This window comes from Diceros bicornis, chromosome 6 (assembly GCF_020826845.1).
Source record: "Diceros bicornis minor isolate mBicDic1 chromosome 6, mDicBic1.mat.cur, whole genome shotgun sequence".
Classification (NCBI taxonomy): Eukaryota; Metazoa; Chordata; class Mammalia; order Perissodactyla; family Rhinocerotidae; genus Diceros; species Diceros bicornis.
Genome location: NC_080745.1, coordinates 51,593,193 through 51,612,248, shown reverse-complemented (window position 1 = coordinate 51,612,248; position 19,056 = coordinate 51,593,193). Strand labels below are relative to the sequence as shown.

Sequence of the window (19,056 nt, the reverse complement as noted above, 5' to 3'; positions counted from 1 at the left end):
CCATTGCCAATCATCCTCTTTTTTGGCTTGAGGAAGATTAGCCATGAGCTAACATCTGTGCCAATCTTCCTCCACTTTTTTGTATGTGGGACACTGTCACAGCATGGCTGGTGAGTGGAGTAGGTCCGCACCTGGGATCCGAACCCACAAACCCAGGCCACGGAAGCGGAGTGCACAGAACTGGAAGCACTCGGCCATAGGCCCTATATAGCTTTTACCTACCTCTCATTGGCAGCAGCCATCTGCCACCCAACAGCTATTATCCCCCCCCACCCCCAAAATCCTACCCTTGGCCTCTCCTTGCAGGATTCAAGCACTAAGGTACCCCAGATCCCTGATAACAAATGGAAGTCCCTAAAAGTACGTAGAGAAATGACAGTCTTTGGCTGGTCTCCCAAACCACATGTCTAGCATGAATGAAGCTTGAAGGTAACAATATGTGGTTCAGCTTTTCTCACAGAGAGTCTATGAGTTAGCTAATTCCTTTAAACTCTCATTTATAAACCATCAATCACTATGCTGGTAACTTGTTTCATATTCAGCTGAAGGGAAGCAGCATATACTGGAAGAGCTTGGGCCAAAAAGACTTGAGCATGAACCCAGTTCTGCCACTTGATAATTCTGTGCCTGCGGCAAGAGATGAACCTTTCTGGTAACCCTCAGTTTGTTCCCCTGAAAAATGGGGATGATCGTGGTATCTCAAAGGGTTGCTGGGAAGATTAAGTACAAAAACTCATTTACTACACTGCTCCTAACACCTAATAAGAGCTTTATTAACATTAACAGTTGTTATTGATGATGAAGTCTTTGTAAAAACCAAACAAAACAAAACCTTCCTCCTGCTGTTAAGAGTTGATGTTGGGACTAAATGAAATAATGTTTGTGGATGTGCCCAGCACTTCTGTGTTTAATCCAAGTTGCTTCCTGTTTCTCTCTGACATCCCCCTGATGACTTCATTTATTTCCCTGTGTAGATTCTTCCTAATATAAAGTTCAAAACTATAAAGAAATAGCAAAGAAGTAGGTAAATTTTTTTTTAACCTAATATCCTGGCTACAGTGAAATAAATAAAACATCTAGGTGTAGGTACAACAGCAATGAGCTGGTTATAACAAAAATGGAAAATACACTTGGAGTCATAGAATTTATTAATTGGAAGGGAACTCTAAAGAGTTGTATAGTCTAGAAAAATGGAGTCTAAGAGATGACCATGGTCTCAAGAGCTAATTGACTCCAATACCTAGTTGGCAGCCAAGTAGACACTTTCCTATAGATGATTTTATTAATCTAGTAGGCTCTGTGGTTGGGAATATCACATCTTAGTTGTTCAAGGAAAAAATCAAGGTTAAGAAAACATCTTGTAAAAATAAAAACTGAAAATTCAGGGCTGAATCACATAGATATTTGACCATATATATTTCCTGTGCAGCATAGCATGTAGAAATTTTTTCTTCCCTTTCATGCAAAATTAAGGGCACTTTTGAAAAGAATAAAGAGACCAAGTACTACATGCTTGTCATTGTAGCTTCTCTTGCTTTTTTACTGTTAAGCTCAGAGCTCATCTCAGTGTGGAGCTGAGATGCCAGCTCCATTGTGGCTTTGCCAGAGACAAATCGTCATGGTTTGTTTCATTCTTTCTTTGATTCATTTAGTCAAATATTTAATGAGCATTTACTCTATGTCAGGCACAGTAAATAAAACATCCTGAATCTCGGGTTGCATACAGACTAGTGAAAGGAGACAGATACTAAACAAGTAATCAAGAAAATATTTAGTGTATTAGCTTCTGATCAGAGCTATAGAGAACACTAAAAAAAGGGCAGGGAGAAGTGGGTGGTTACTCTTTTATGTAGACTGGTGTGAGGAGAGACTCTGATTAGGAAACATTTGACCAGAGAACTTAGGCAACTGAGAGGTTGAGTCTTGAGGATATATGTGGGAGAATATTCAGGCAGAAGAATAGCATGTGCAAATGGCCTGAGGCAAGAGCTTGCTTGGTGTGCTCAAGGAACAGCAAGGGGGCCAGTATGACCCAAGTAGAGTAAGGGGAAAGTAAGGCTCACAATTAGTAGGGGTCAAGATGGTATAGGACCTTGTAGCCTTTTATGAGAGCTTTGTCTTTACCATGAGTGAGATGGGAAGCCAGTGGAGTGTTTTGAGTAGAGGAGTGACATGCTCTGGCTTTGTTTTAAAGACAATATTTGATCTACCCTATCTGGTAGAGACTGCTGAGTGGGCAAAGTACAAGCAGAGAGACCATCAGTGAATGCCTCTTCAGTGGCACTTTCTCATTTAAGTCACAACTATCCTGTATAGTAGCTGGTATTATCCTCGGCAAGAATTGGGGCTCAGAGCAGTTAAGCAACTGGCCCAAGAGACTGAGAGAGACCTTAAATGAAGTCAGGATTCAAGTTCAGACCTCTGACCGTAAAGGCAGAGTTCTTTCCTCCCACACTATGCACAAGTAGAAATGTGTGTTATCATCACTAAAGAGAATATTTTTATGTTAGGTGTGTGAACTACACAAGAATCTGCAGTCATTTAGCTAAGACTCTAAAGAGGGAATATGATTTTATTTCTGTCCTCTGAATTTGAGTACTCTGACATAGCTCATTTTTCATGCCATTTTTCCTCTCTGTCCAGATTTCTTTTAGAAGTGGGTTTTCACATTTTGTGTTTTATTATGAACTACAACTAAATTCATTTGTATCACACTAATCTGTCATCTTAAAGAGTTTCACAGACGGAGTAGAGTGCCTTTGGCTGTTTAAGGCATTTTCAAATATCCATTTTCCCCTGTAACCTGTCATACAGATTCACAAATGCGAACAGCAAACCAAGGCCCATTTATCTGAAGTGTCCTCATGTTCTCGTCTAAGGAACTTGCCACATTAATGTCCTCTCAGACTGAATTCAGTCTGTACATGTGTGCGTTAACAAGACACTTAAGAACTTAGCTATTCCTGCAAATGAAGCAGTAAATAATTCACAACTAAAGACGACACCGACATTAAAGCTGAAATGCAGAAATAGCTTGTCATGTTATTTCCCCAAGACTTTCATTAGTTCCAAAGAATGTGGGCTATTTGGTATTATCTTGTGAACTTCTGTTGCTCAAGAGCACTAGATGATAACTCTTTTACAGTGCTATTAAGTGATTAGCTCTATTATTTCTCTTTTTTTCCTTACAAGTCACCTCGTTGAAATTTCTTGCAAAACAGTGAACACAGACCAGCAGCCTGTCTGAGGAATGGCATTTGGAGGACTCAGCCCCCTCCAGAACCACCCAGAGCCATGTGGGGCTGTGACAGAGGCATGGAAGCATTGGGGACATCAAGGCTCAGCTTAGGTCTCCCCAATTAGTATGATTTAGGAGTACTGTTTAAGGTCAGACAAGATTAAAATCATCATGCATATTTGAGAAGAAAAAAATAATTTTCAAAAATCTCTTGAAAAAAAATCTTGTTACAATTTTCTTCTTTTTATTAACTAGAGGGAAGGGAAAGACTGGGAGGTAAAAAGAGAACGAACAGGACATACGTCTGCAGTCTCAGCAGAGACAAAGATCTGCCACTGAATTTTATGACTTTAGAAATGTGTGTGGACTAGGACTAAGGAGGAAGACATAAATGCCCATACGATCTTCCCTTTGCCACACTGACTTGAAGGAAAATTAGAGAGGAAATTAGTTTTTATTTCTACTTTTTTGATTGAAGGAGAAAAAACTATAAAGTATACTTAAACACATTATATGAAACGAAATAATACAGCGAATATCAAATACAGTCCCAGTGGGCACAAAAATAATCAGGAATCTAGTTAGTTAAAATTCATCTGATCCAGTGGAATGAGATTGGACAGTAGTTGGGAGCCCTGGATTTTAACCCAGCTCCAGTGAGGATTTACTGTGGGACTCGGGTGGTGTTTCGGGTGTCATTTAAGTGCTGCGTGCACCTGTTAATTGGGGAATAAGAATGCACTCTATTATGTTAACTCTCTGGGTTTTTTCTCACTTGATCCCTTCTGTCTGTTTTTAAGGTCCAGTTGAAAAGTGAAGAATCCAAAACTTTTGCAATGAAAATTCTCAAGAAACGCCACATCGTGGATACGAGACAGCAGGAGCACATCCGCTCGGAGAAGCAGATCATGCAGGGGGCTCATTCCGACTTCATAGTGAGGTATAGACCCTGCCCCAGGGCCAGAAGGCCCAAGTGCAGAATCAACCACAGAACCCTCTGGCACTCGCGCTCACCATCACACATTGCATTCACACAAAGAAACGTATTTTTCAATCTGATTTTTACAAGTTCTAGTTGACTAAAAAAAACACTCAAGTTTTGATTCTATTCTTCTTGACTCACAGATTCTGTGAAAAGAACATATTTTTCCGAAAGGAGATACCAGCGTTTCTAACATTGCATTTATCCTCTCTGTTACTCCAAAGCTGTACGTAGACCTCTGATGCTTGAAAGACAAAATATCAAAAGTCATACTATTTTACCTTTAATTATTTGAATATGTTTTTGTAGATTTTTAAAAATCACATGACTATTCCATCTCAGTATTTTGAGATCACTAATAAGAGGATAATGGAGAGTTCTTAATATGCAGAAGAAGCTTTTCTAGTTAATTTAACCATAGCACTTGCTGAAAACAGGATATAACATGAATTTAAGTGAACAGCACATGTATTTCATACATGTCTATATTTATAAAGTGTGACCTACCTGTCTCTAAGATGTATCCATATCCACTGCATGTTTACGACCACTAAATATTGCTTAAGAGTCCATGCTTGAAACATCAGCCACGTTGGAATTAGAGGAATCTCCTCAAACCCTCTTGGTCTATAATCATTTGGGTTAATCCATTTCAGAGGAGAGACTAACCCCCTACAATGTATAAGTCTTAGTTATCAGCCATTCCCTCCTTTTCCCTATTTGCAAACTTAGATCTCTTTCATTCTTTTAAAAAAGTTTCAACCTTGGCAAATCAAGAATAAGACTGTAATCTGGGCACTCGAAACGTTTACATGGTTTTAAAAGACAATAATATTTAAACTTTTCTTTTCTTGTTTGCAATTCACAGACTATACAGAACGTTTAAGGACAGCAAATATTTGTATATGTTGATGGAAGCTTGCCTGGGTGGAGAGCTCTGGACCATTCTCAGGGATAGGTAGGAGTTTTAAGAAATTTCTATCACATGTCTAAAAATGTAGTTGACTATGACGGTCTATAAGAAGAGTCAATTGTTATCAAGTATAAAAATCATACTTAAACATTTTACATATGCTTATATTTCAAAATGTAGAGTAAATATGGGGCGCAACCAACTAGTATACACACATGATTTACTGTAAATATGAAATTCTGTTTCAGATTTGTAAGTAATGATATCGGCTTAGTCTACCATGAAAATGGTACTAGTGAGGTATGTACAGAGGCCTTAGTTTAACTTGAATATCAGAATCAGACAACTATGTACCTAGAATTCAATTCATTGCTGTCACATGAAGAGAATTATAGCTATTTGATAGCTGTAGTCTGGATTAACTATCAGTTTAATTGCTCCTTTCGTTCTCTAGATGGCCAGTCTTCCTTTCCTGACACTGAGAATTTTTTCCAAAGTAACTTTTTTCTCTACCTTTAGATTGCTCTTTGGTTTCAAAATTAACAAAAGTTTCCAGCCATCCCTCTCAGCCCTTAGCTAGTCTTAGGAAAAAAATGAATCCACTTATAAGCATTATTTCATAAATTTACTTCTTTTTACCCTTTCAGGGAAAGTAACGTTGGTCTAATTAGTGCCTATTGGTCTCTTTGAACTATGCAAAGTTAATCTTCCATCTCCTATTTATGTAACTAGCAAACTATCTTTTTAAAAAATTTCTTCTATAAAATGTCCAGGAAGATCATTACCAACCCTAAATGTTTACTTAAAAAAAAAGTGACTATAATTTTCTTTTCCTGTGAATGATCTTTTGATTGTTTCCTATGAATGATCCAATAGCATTCAAAAGTCATCCTTGTTTCTTTGAACACTGGCCTTCAGACATTTCTTTTTTTCTTATGTGTTACAATCTCACTCCTCATGCTCTCCTTGATTGAGTAACATCTTTCTGAAACTCAGCTATAGACAGCCCTATGTTCCCAGAAAAGCCATGTTATTTTTTGATAATTTGTTACTTTGTAGATATCCCAGAATAGAACAAGTGGTTCTTTTTAAGCTTTTGATTTCAAGTCTCATTCCTCCTTGCGTTCTTATGGAACCTTCAGATCTTGGTATACATTGCTCTTTCAGGTCTTTTATGCCCACTGCCTTACATGTGTATATCAAGTAGATTTCTTATTATCTTACTGTGTCCTATTACGTTAATGTTTTGTTTTATTTCTTAAAATTAAGGTAATTAAGCATACAAGGGAACGCATCATGTTGGCATTAGGGGACAGGGTTAACATCTGTACTAAGCTAGTATATCACAGTTATTATTACATTATTATTAGTTAATATTTGAGTAGAGAATTTATGCCAGGCCTTGTGGTAAAGGCTGGGGATACAATGAGAAATAAAACAGATGTGGTCCCACTCCTCATCACTTGCAGGCTATGGCACAAAGTTAATATTCTGATTTGAGTTAATGTCTGGTTTATCCTAACGTGATTCTACTATATTATTTTTGACCTGACCTTTCAATCCACTGATTTATTTGAAATCCCTTCCTACTTTGTTCTAATTAGAATAGAAGATTTATAGGTGGAAGTAAACATTAAAGCAATATTAAGCCACATAGGGAAAGGAACAGCTATTTTAAACTTCTATTAACGTCCTTAACCAGACAACAACAATAACAAAAATAAATAATAATAATGATGATGATGAAAGTCATCCTTAATTCCACTCATGAGGAATCAAGCATGCATAGGCATCAATTTTCAACTTAATTTTTGAAAGAAAATATGATTTCACATTTCTCCCTATTTAACTTGATTTTGCATTTTTTTGGTACATAAATGCCAGCCAAGGCTTCTGAGTGAGATGTATTTTGATTTGTCAGGACAGCGAAGGGTTGCTATTAAGCAGCGGCTTACCTTGGAAGGAGTGGATAGAGGGAAAATATCAATGGATGGTTCTTTCTCTACCTCCACCAGGCTGCTTTTTTTTCCTTCTGAGGAAGATTAGCCCTGAGCTAACATCTGTGCCAGTCTTCCTCTACTTTATGTGTGGGTTGCCACCACAGCATGGCTGATGAGTGGTGTGGGTCTGCATCTGGGATCTGAACCCGCAAAGCCAGGCCGCCAAAGCAGAACACGCCGAACTTAACCACTATGCCACAGGGCCGACCCCCAGGCTGCTTTTTTTCAATTGAAGAATAATTGATATACAATATTATATTAGTTTCAGGTGTACAACATAGTGATATGATATTTTTACACATTACGAAATGATCATGTTAAGTCTAGTTATCATGTCACTATACAACGTTATTACAATATTATTGATGTATTCCCTGTGGGTATATTATATCCCCATAACCTATTTATTTTATAACTGTAAGTTTTTACCTCTTGATCCCTTTCACCTATTTTGCCCATCCCCTCACCTCCCCCCTCTGGCAACCACTAGTTTGTTCTCTGTATCTACAAGTTCGTTGCTGTTTGCTTGTTTGTTCTATTTTTTTAGATTCCTCATGTAAGTGAAATCATACAGTATTTTTCTTTCTCTATCTGACTTATTCCACTTAGCCACCAAACAGCTTTTTGATCCTTTTCTCCCTTTTTGTTATCCTTGGGTTTGGGGTAAATAGTTGCTGAGTCCCCCTAATGTACTTAGTACTCCACGAAGAGGCATGCTCTAGAGAAATAGCAGCTACCTGATCCTTCCTAAGGTTTCAGAGGGGCTGAAGCCTCAACATTAAAAGCAATAGAACGATAAATATATAAAGCGACCTCAGAATCATTGTCCTCTGCCAACTTTCTTTCTTATATATGCATGTAGCCTTATTGCTTCTATTCTAAGAGATGTTTTTTTCGTACTCAAGAAATTGCTGGGGGGAAAGCATAGTTTTGGACATCCAGGCACCAATGAATATTGTCACTGACTAGATGTCTCACTCTTTGTTTAAACTGGGGATAAAAATCCTAAAGGTTAATTGTTACAAAGAAACAAACAAAAAAATGCCAAGAGAAAAAAGAAAGTAATTATGCTATTAGTCACAGTGTGTGAAAATATGCATAGTCAGAACAAGCCATATTGTTCAATTTGTTCACTTTTCTTCTTGGGTCCTAGGAAAGAAGCAGTAAGGGAGAAGCTATTCTGAAAGCGTAAAGGAAGTGTATTTGGGTTGATTTGAAGAAAGGCTTGTGTGACCTTATTCTTTACTGCCATGGTAATACCTCTGAGCCTCAGGGATTTGGCACAGGAAATCTCTCCTTCTCTCACCTGGCAGCTAAGATGACCATTTCCTACCTCTTACTCACTTTCTTCTCATCAGCATAGAAAAAAAACACAGAGCAGTTCTTTCTTTATTGTCGAAAAGAATTAAAATGATACCATATATAAAAACAGGATTTGAGGACTATTAAATATTTTATCATCTTTGAGATATGAACTATAGCACTTAAATGTTAATTGTTGTAATTATTTCCCTAGTTTATTCTTTATTAGCCATTATGTTTTACCTTCTAGTTTGTGACTTTTTGTTTTCCACAAATTCTGTTCCATTATTTGGAATACGTTGGTACAAACTATATTTTATTCACCTTTCCTTCATAATACTTAAAGAATTGGCAACCCCTGTAACTTTCTTAAAAATGTAAGTGGTTAATATGATAAAAATATAATATGTATATAAGTATTTATATCAGTATATATTATATAATATTAGCATTTATGTATTATTACATGTTAGTATTTAATAGATATTTTAATCTAATGAAATTTAACATTTTAACTATTACTTATTTTGAATTTTTTAATGTGTATGTTAATTTTTCCTGTTGAATATCTTAAATAATTACTTCAGAAACCATAATTTTCAAATCACGCACATATCACTTCTGGTCATGTGTTTTCCTGGATGTATTTTATAAGCCAATGAGTGACTTTCTATGTCCATTCTTCTTTTTTCCAGCTATTTTGTGAAGGGTGCTTATTTAAATTCCATCTTAGATGACCTAATAGATGGTACAGATTGAAAATAGTTCAAGGAAATGAGTCTATTTTCATAATAATGTAGCCTCCCCTAACTTTATAATTGGCAATAAATCTGTACAGGTTGCAACATACTTCAGGTTTATACACTCACTAATGAATGATCGTTGTTACTAGTCAATGTAAAGAGGGAACTTATCTTTCGGTGAGAGATGCTTTGTTACATTCTGCCAGTTCACAACTCAGTTTATGAAAGTTGATTAAACACTGATTAAATTTTAATTTGAGTCTACCAATCAGTATACATAACCCTCTAATTCGTTCAAATTGTTGTTATCTACTACCATCTAGCTAAAACAATTACCCATTCCCAAAAACAGTATAAAGGCCTATCCTTTACTTGTTTTATTGAAATGACACAACTGTCAAGGCATAATTTGTTATTTCAAAGAACTATATACGGCAGTGATTTATTTCATTAAGCCACTTTCTAGCTGTAGATAAAACAAGCTTTCGTTTTTGTTTTAGATCAAATTTATACTGTCGTTTCCAATTCTAATAGTAATTTTTCATTTTGAGTCTCCCTAATGCTATGCTTTGTGACTGCTTTCTAAAAGTGTATTTTAAAATCCACAAATTACCTACATCAAAAGTTTATTGATGAAACTGTGTTGCTGGTAAACATTTTGTGTTTATATATTGTGTTGATTTGTCACAGCATGGAAACAGATTTGAGACAAAGTTTTCATTTAATTTTTCAAATCAGTTACAAATATATTTATATATGGGAGATTCTAATATAGATCTGTTGAAGGAATGGAAACCAGCTTTCTTGAATTCTCCAAAGTGTGAAATGGCTCAGGATCAAACATGGAAACAAATAAACGGAGCTGTCAAGAACTGAAGACCCAAAGATGTGTGATTTGTGGTCAGTTTACTTCATGATAAAAAAAGGAGAGTTTTGGCTGGCAGACAATAAAAGGGCAATTTTTGCCCATATATTTGTGAGAAGCATGGAGAAAGTGAAAAGAACGGAGATTAGCAGGAGACTCTTCAGAGCTGACTCATGGCGGTTAGCCTTGGCAGTGAGAAGCAGCAAATACGTCAATAACAGTGATGGTCTTGCAAACTCCCCACTCTTATCCCCAAAAGACTTCAGACCTGTCCTATGTCAGTCAATTTTCCTAGATGAAGACGCATTGACTAAAGAAGAGTGTTTGGTGCTCAACTATAATGGCTACTATTTATTAAGTACCAGTTGCGTGTCAGGCACTTATTCTAAATACATGCGTCAATTCTTTATATCCTCACAACAACCCATTGAGATAGTTTCTATTATTAGCCTCGTTTTGCACATCAGGATACTGAGACCCAGAGCGGTAGGATTAGTTGCTCAAGATTAAACAGTAAGTGGAGCCCAGATATGAGCCCAGAATTCTTGCTTCAGAGTCCATATTCCTAACCTATAGCCTCCTCTGATGAATTTGAGTTTGTGTTAGGATTTTTTTCATCTTCCTGCTAATGATCAACTTATTCAGAATATAAATAGGAATAGCAGGGCCAGCCCTGGTGGCCTAGTGGTTGAGTTTGATGCACTCTGCTTCCTCGGCCTGGGTTTAGTTCCTGGGGGTGGACCTACACCACTCGTCTATCAGTGGCCATGCTGTGACAGTAGCTCACATACAAAATAGAGGAAGACTGGGAACAGATGTTAGCTCAGGGAAAATCTTCCTCAGTAAAAAAAAAAAAAAATAGGAATACCATTCATCAGAGATTTCATGAGAAATTGATCTCTCACTTAAGTGTTTACTCTCCTCGCAACATTAACAATGCATTTGCCCATTTGGTTCCATTAACAACTGAATATTAAGGGAAACAGAGAAATGTTGCCCAAAGTCACAACTGCAGAAATAATCTCTTCTTCTAACAATAATCAAGAATTCATAGGCTTTCAAAATGCCCACCCAAATCACAGTTAGACAGTCCTGATACAAGAAAGTAATCAATTTTCTTATTAAAACAGGACATGTGATGTGAAATAAGACAAGGCTCTATTCCACATACTGTTTTGTTTGTTTTGCTTGGGCTTTATTGTGCTTTTGCTTTGTAATGCTCTCCATTGAGGAGGGTTTGAAGTCGTATACAGCACTCAATGTAGTTAAAGTGATGCTTACTATTTAAGCTGAATAATCTCTCCAATTGAAAGAAATATGCTGCTCTTGATAGACAAACATACTTAAGTAAGGGCAAAGAAGAAAGGACTTTTAAGGTACTACTCTAATCTCTTTCCCAATACACAGGATTATATAGAGTATGCTCTGCAAAGATAGCTCCAAGTCAGAAGAGCATTGCAGCATAAAGTCTATCATTCATTTCACAATATAGATGCAATTCTCAAAAAAACTTTTTCTTGTCCTTAAAAATTCACAATTATTCCCTTCAGATATTGTTGAAGAGAGATACTAGAATCTTGTAATTATAGTTCAGATTCTATTACCTAGAGGAGTAGATCTCGTCATGCCTTGAATTGTATTTCTTCTTTTAGGAAGAGCTAATTCATTCAGTGGCGAATCAGGGGGCATTAGTATTTGACATGAAGACTATACTTTTCTGGAAGACACTACGTATTTCTGAAAAATGACCTGAAAGGAGGCTGCTTTAGCCTTAGATTCACTGATTAATTTTGTAAAATAGCAGCCATATTCCACCTCCCAGTTTGTTAGACTTCACTCCTCAATATTGAAAAAGCAGTAGGTGTCATCAGAATGCAAACCAGCCTCAGCAACTCTCAAGAAAGCAAGTTGTGGGGCAACGCTTTGTTGCACTCTACCTAAAACCTCCTGGGTGCTTGTCACTCAGGCTACATGTCAGCCACCTCAAGAGCCCATGTTCACATTAACGTTCTTGAATTATCATGAAATGATTAAATTGTGTTTACTACTTGGGAAAGAGGAAAAAAACGTAGTTTATCTTTTTAAGGAATGCCTTTAAAAAACAGTTAAAATATAAAGATTCTGCCCTGGAACCAAGGAGTTAACCTTAGGTACCCAAGTCTTTTCCTTTACTGTTATTTCATTAAATAAATATACTCATACATATACATATATAGAGAAAGACAGACAGAGACACAGACAGAGCTTTCTTGCGAAATATCATCAAGTTTACTAATAATCATTCTCATCCAGTTACTTTGTCCTTCTAATCATCTTTTAGCTCCATCTTTTCTTTCTAATAAGAAGGCAGTAGTGTAGGAAATAGGGATTGTTTGTGTTGCTGACAGAAGTTTCAAACACAGAAGAATACTTAGCTTGTGATATGATTGTATCAGTAGCATCACAACTCATTTCCAAAGTAGGTCTTTGAAAACGTTAACTTTTCTTCACATTCTCATGAACCATATCTATATTATTTAGAAGGATTCAGAAACAAGCCCTTTAAGAATAAATGTTGACTAAACTCATAAACTGTCCTTTAAAAAACACCATTGGTGGACAAGCTGTAAAATAGGATTCAGCTCTCTCCTGCCCACCGCTGTAACTGTGCCTTTTCAGATTGTAGCGGACTGTTGGGAGGAAGCCACCAACTACACAAAATGTGGTGTGTGGTTGAACTCTTTTCCAATGTTCCCAGGAAGTTAGATTTAACCATCCTATTCATAAGGGCAAAGAATTCCTTGCCTTAATCTTGAAATGCTTTTGAAAACTCAATGCAATGACAATCATATGACATTTGGCCAGTAGGACATTGGTCTCTGGGGTCAAATTTTGGTGCAGAAATATAGTGAAATTAGAAATAAAACCTTATTAGAGAAACTAATTTCTTGCATACTTTTCATTCCATTTTCTGTATCTCAGAGGTTCATTTGAAGATTCTACAACCAGATTTTACACAGCGTGTGTGGTAGAAGCATTCGCCTATCTGCATTCCAAAGGAATCATTTACAGGGACCTCAAGCCAGAAAATCTCATCCTAGATCACCGAGGTTATGCCAAACTGGTCAGTGTGTTTCACACATGGTGTCTGCCCTGCAGTTTTAAAATGTTATTTTATGAAGCTGTGTTCATTCGCTAACATTAAAATCTCAGTTCTTCTTTTTACATATTATAACTTTTCTTAAAAGCAGGTTTTAGTGTTATTATTTTCAACGAACTATTCTTTCAAGTTATGAGAAATTATATTGGCTAGTTTTGAATCAATAATATCCTGGCTAAATATGCTTAAATGGGCTCATGCTGGTTGATGTGTATTCCGAGACCTAGAAGAGCTTCAGTGAAACCCTTTCTCTATCTGGCTTTCAGCCTTCCAAAGGCAATAGATATTTATATTACATAAAACCACGAATCATTTTAATATTTTAGATTTAAGAATAATGCTAATGGAAAAAAATGAGCTTTGCAGGCAATATTATCCAAGCCATGTTAATAATAATATTAACAATAATAAAATTGGTCAAGAGCTCTAAAGATTTACTTTTGAAGGGACGTTCTCTTATTTTAAATTACACAAATTTTTGGGTTTTGGATCTGTCAGTGCCTGATTCTATATTTTAAACTTTTGGAATTTTTATTCACTATATGGTTTTCTAAGAAATAAAATTAATGGCAGTTAATTATTTGTATTCTCAGTCAAATTGTTTTAGAAAAAAATAAGTTTTCTGCATTTGAGGCTCCTCCTCAAAAGGTTTCTAGAAAAATGAAGGATACATTTCCATTGTATCTCTTTTTGTGTTTACCAAGGGCAGAGTCATTGGTCCCATAACTTTGTTACTCAGCTCCTTCAAAGGAAAGTGGCCTCTCAATTAATACTAAATGAATTGTCAACTTCATTAAATCCAGCAGAAATCATGTATATGCTGAAAAATATGTCGAGTAGGTCCAAGTGGTCTTTTAAAAATTTTGCATAAAGAAGAAATTATTTGTTTATGCCCCAACCTCCATTGGCATAAAAGAAGGAAAAATGGAAAGTATTTCCAGAAAGATTTTCCTTTATTTTTAATGACGTGAATTTTATTCTATACTTAAGTTTCAACTTTTCCCATTGAAACTGACTTTGATCAAGGAGGCCTTGTTTGTTTGAAATATAAACGACTCCTTTTAGAAGACAGGACTATAATAACTTGCCTCTGTTTTTATTTTTATTATTATTATCATCAGTATACTTCAGTAAAGTAACTTCTTGCTTTTAAGCTTAATAATAAGTGGCTTGAAATATCTTGTTTTTCTCTTTGGTAAGGTTGATTTTGGCTTTGCCAAGAAAATAGGATTTGGAAAGAAAACATGGACTTTTTGTGGGACGCCAGAGTATGTAGCCCCAGAGATCATCCTGAACAAAGGCCATGACATTTCAGCGGACTATTGGTCACTGGGAATCCTAATGTATGAACTTCTGACTGGCAGGTATGGACATTGATAGAGAACTGCCGATAAAAATAGACCAGCAAACAGCCACACACTCCTGCCTTTGTCACTCTGATTAGACCATCTTAAAGTACATTTCACCATATCTTGTGAATTCACTTCAATTAGTTATACAAATGGCCAAGGATTCATAAAGCTAGGTCTAAAATGAGTCAGATGAGGGCAACCAACCCAATATCAACTTTTGGTCTCATTATTGCTAATTCTTTACACATATGTGAATGTGGAATGATCCAGTGTCTTTCTGTGAGATCTTGGAGCCTAGTCATTTAGCCTGCAATGAAGCAAGGGAGATGATAGTATAGAAAAATATCTAGGGTCAACTATTTATATAAATAAGAGGACCTGTTAGCAATTATTTTATTTAAATGAAATGTGAATGCTTTGCAGGTCTTTTGTGTAATAATATTATAGTCATCAACATCTGAAAAAGGTACTATGGATACACCAGGTATAAGACAGACTACAAGCTCTTCAAGGAAAAGAAAAACAAATATACTACCATGCCATGCACTAAGGACAATGAGTAATATGGTCAATATGAACTAAAGAGTTCAGAAGAGGGTTTGTCCACGGAGGCTTTTGAAGAAGATAAGACTGCAGTGGGACCTTAAATGAAGAATGGGACTTAGACATAGAGAGCAAGGAAAAGGGCATTCCAGGCAGAGACATGGCTTAACTAGAGGGGCAGTAGTGGGCAAAGACATGCAGAAGGTTCATCTAAAAAAATAATGGGAGATCAATACGAGTCATTTTTTGAAATCCCGATTGCTGCACTTGGGTGTTTGGACTTCATCCAGAGAGGGAATCATTGAGTATTTTCTGACAAAGGAGTGACATATGTTGTAGTATTTAAGGAAAAAAAAGCCGGCAGTAATGTGTAGGGCAAATTGGAAGACAGATGGGAAGGCTAATTTGAAGATCATCTAATAATTCAGATCTAGGGAGCTGAGAGCTTGGAATAGGATAGGGGCGGTGGAAAGAAAGGACTAAGCTTGAGGCAGGATGTGAAAGAATTACTTAAGAGAAGTTAGTAGCTGCAGTGAAAATGAGAAGAGGATTGGGATTTTAGCCTCAGGGTTCTTTGTGAGGATTCAGTGAATATATGAAGCACTCCATAAATGCTAACAGCTACTACTACTACTACCATTGCCAGGAATAGTTATGCTGTGGTTTTTATTTTATTTGTGGATATTTTACATTATTACTCTGGAAACTTCTATGTTGACTTCAAATAAATTATCTGCAACCTAACCCAATTTTGATCAATATTCTCCTTCTGCATAGAGGTAAATTATTTTAAATATATGACAAATTAAGTAGATATGTAAGGGTATGAAAGATTTGGACAATAGTGAAGGTTGAATTTAACATATATGCATGTATGTGGATGGATGGATATTTAGATAGATAATCTTTCTGGTGTTCCTAGAATTGTTAAAAAAAATATTAAAAAAAATATTATATTCATATAATGAATAGAAGCAAACTTAATATTAACTATTAACTAAAGAATTAAAATACTAACCATTAATAACTAGATTAAAATGTTAACCATGGCAATTTCTATTTTTTGTTATGCATTGAAAACTTTTTCTACAATCATTATGTATTCCTTGAGTAATAAGGAAAAAAATTAAAACCTTATTCTTAAAAATTGGCATATATTAAACTGTAAAGAAATTCTTAATAACAGAAGAATCCTAAATCCTTTAAAATAGAAATTTCATAGGCTACAATATCTGACTGCAATATAGTGAAACTAGAAATTAATAAAAGATTTAAAAGAAAAAGCCTAAATACTTGAAAATTGAAAAAGCACTTTTTTAAATAACCGTAGGATCATAGAAGTTATGGAATAGCAGAACAGTAATAACAATAAAGCACTATAAATCACAATTTGTATGGTATGGACAAAGCTGAATTCAATTTATTACCACAAATACTTATATCATAAAAAATACTTATTATGATTAAAAATAAATGAGCTAAGAGTGTTCCAGTTCAAGATGGTGACATAAGAGGATCCTGAACTCACCTTCTCCCACAAACACACCAAATCTACAGCCACATATGGAACAACTTCCTCTGAAAAAAACCCTAAAAACTAGCTAAGCAACTCCTACTCATCAGGCCAATGAGAGAAGGCCCAGATCTAAGCGGGTAGGAGGGGCTGGGACACAATCTCACCATAGACCCCACCCCTGGTGCAGCGACCCACAATCAGGAGGGAACTCAAAACCCAAAGCTTCTCCCGGAGGAGTGAAGGGTTTGAACCTCACATTGGACAACCCCAACTTTTAAGACCTGCACCTGAGAGACAAGCCCGCAAAACATCTAGCTTTGAAAACCAACAGGGCTCACATTCACAAGATCCACAGACTATGGAGATCTATAGAAACAGCTCTTAAAGGGCTCATGTGCTCAGACTCACCCACCCCAGGGCCCAGCGTGGAAGTTGCTGATTGAGGGGACCCAGATTTTGTGTGGGAGAGGCTCATTTGCTTGTCTTGGAGTGTCAGCCTGAGGGCAGCTATCTGATCTGACACATATTTTGAAGCCTGCTAGGGTGCTCTCTGGGATTGGAGACTAGAGGGCACCACCTTTGTGCTCTCCTTCCATCTTGCTCCATCCAGCAGACATTTTTTGTTTTAACTCTAGGCTCTGTTTTTCTTTCTATTTTTTTCTTTTTCTTTCCCTGCAGGCACCATCTCCACACTCTGCCTCTGCTTTGGTCCAGAGTGCCAGTATCTCTTGGAGGAGAGCTTTTACATGTGTCTGGTGTCCCAGTTTTTATGGCTGCTACCAGGGAACATCTCTATATCACCTGGCTCTGGTGGCCAATGGAGCCTATACTCTAGGGTCCCACAGGACTGTAACCAACAGAGAAAGAGCTCTTAAATGGCTACCACCCCCATAGAACAGCAGAGGGCAAAAGACCCAGGAGCTCAGTATTTCTGTGAAAGAGAATTAGCTTATCATCATAGCTGCAGCCTGAGGGGTAGGCTTCTAATTAAACACAGATCTAGGAGCTGACTCTAATCCTTCCGGAGACCTCAGAGGGTGGGGGCTATCTTCCAGCTCTTCCGCTGATGTTCTACAGAGCACCAATATCTCCTAGACGGGAGTATTTACATGCATCTGGTGCCTTGGTCTTTATTTCTGGTGCCCTGGTCTTTGCAGCTACTGCCCAGGAGATGCACCTTGATCGTTTGTCTCTGGTGGCCCTGGGGGCTTGTGTTCCAGAGTCCCTTGGGACTGTAACAATTGAAGAGATAGTTCTTAGCAGGCTACCACTCCTAAGGCACTGCACAGACAGCAGACTGAAACACACTCCAGTCTTTCTATGAAAGAAGCCTCTTTGCTTGTTGTGGAGCTTTGGCCTGAGGGGTAGGCTTCTGATTTGGCACACATCTAAGGACCTACAGGCATGCTGTCAGGGAATATAGGCCAGTGCATGTGATCTTTGCACTCTCCCTCTGCCTCACTACTACTTGCCAGTATCTCCCAGACAGGACCTTATACCCTCATCTGGAGCCCCGATTTTTGCACTGCTGCCCAAGGACACCTCTAGATTGACTGTGGCCTGTGGGGCTTAAACTTGCGGTCCCGTTGGTCTGTATATATTTACATACTTTGAAAGCTGCTACCTGAGAGTCTGGCGTCCAGTCAGCCTGAATCTAGGTGCTGAGATCCTGCCCTTTGGGACACTGACAGGTCTTGGCACATTCTTAACTACTGGAAGGTATTAAAAATAAAATAGGGCTGCTTGGGCAATTACAAAGGTTAGAGAGACAACCAAGAGCCAGGGCAGGGTTGAACAATAAGATTCATTTCCTACATGAGACCACTCCTTCAAGACAGAGAGGTAGCTGTTTTACCTAATGCACATAAACCAATACTGAGAGTCAAGCAAAATGGAGAAATAGAGGAATATGTTCCAAATGAAAGAACAAGATAAAATCTTAATGAAACAGGTAAAAATAATTTTACCTAATAAAGAGTTCAGAGTAATGGCCATAAAGATGTTTGCCAAACTTGGGAGAAGAATGGATGAACACAGTGAGAACTTCAATAAGGAGATAGAAAATATAAGACAGTACCAAACAGAAGTCATAGAGCTGAAGAATATAATGACTGAACTGAAGCAGCAGACTAGAAGAAACAGAAGAAAGGATGAGTGATCTCAAAGACAGGGCAGTAGAACTTGTCCAATCAGAGTAACAAAATGAAAAAAAGTGAAGATAGCTTAAGAGACTTATGGGACAATATCAAGAAGACTAAAATATACATCATAGGGGTCCCAGAAGGAAAAGAGGGAGAGAAAGGGGCAGAAAACTTATTTGAAGAAATAATGGCTGAAAACTTCCCTAATCTGGGGAAGGCAACAGAATTCCAGATCCAGGAAGCCCAGAGTGCCAAATGAGGAATCCAAAGAGACTCACACCAAGATAGATACATTATAATTAAAATGTCAAAAGTTAAAGAC

General features: G+C 37.1%; 1 protein-coding gene across 3 annotated transcripts in view; it reads left to right on the top strand.

Annotated features, from left to right (window-relative positions):
• The window catches only part of PRKG1 (protein kinase cGMP-dependent 1), a 1,198,754-nt gene that overhangs the window by 1,167,141 nt on the left and 12,557 nt on the right, over positions 1 to 19,056 (top strand). For all 3 annotated transcript variants that reach the window (XM_058543436.1, XM_058543435.1, XM_058543437.1), the window contains 4 exons: positions 4,039 to 4,178; positions 5,089 to 5,178; positions 13,005 to 13,146; positions 14,383 to 14,546. In XM_058543436.1, the coding sequence (XP_058399419.1) occupies positions 4,039 to 4,178; positions 5,089 to 5,178; positions 13,005 to 13,146; positions 14,383 to 14,546 (536 nt within the window). The remainder of the gene's footprint in view (positions 1 to 4,038; positions 4,179 to 5,088; positions 5,179 to 13,004; positions 13,147 to 14,382; positions 14,547 to 19,056) is intronic.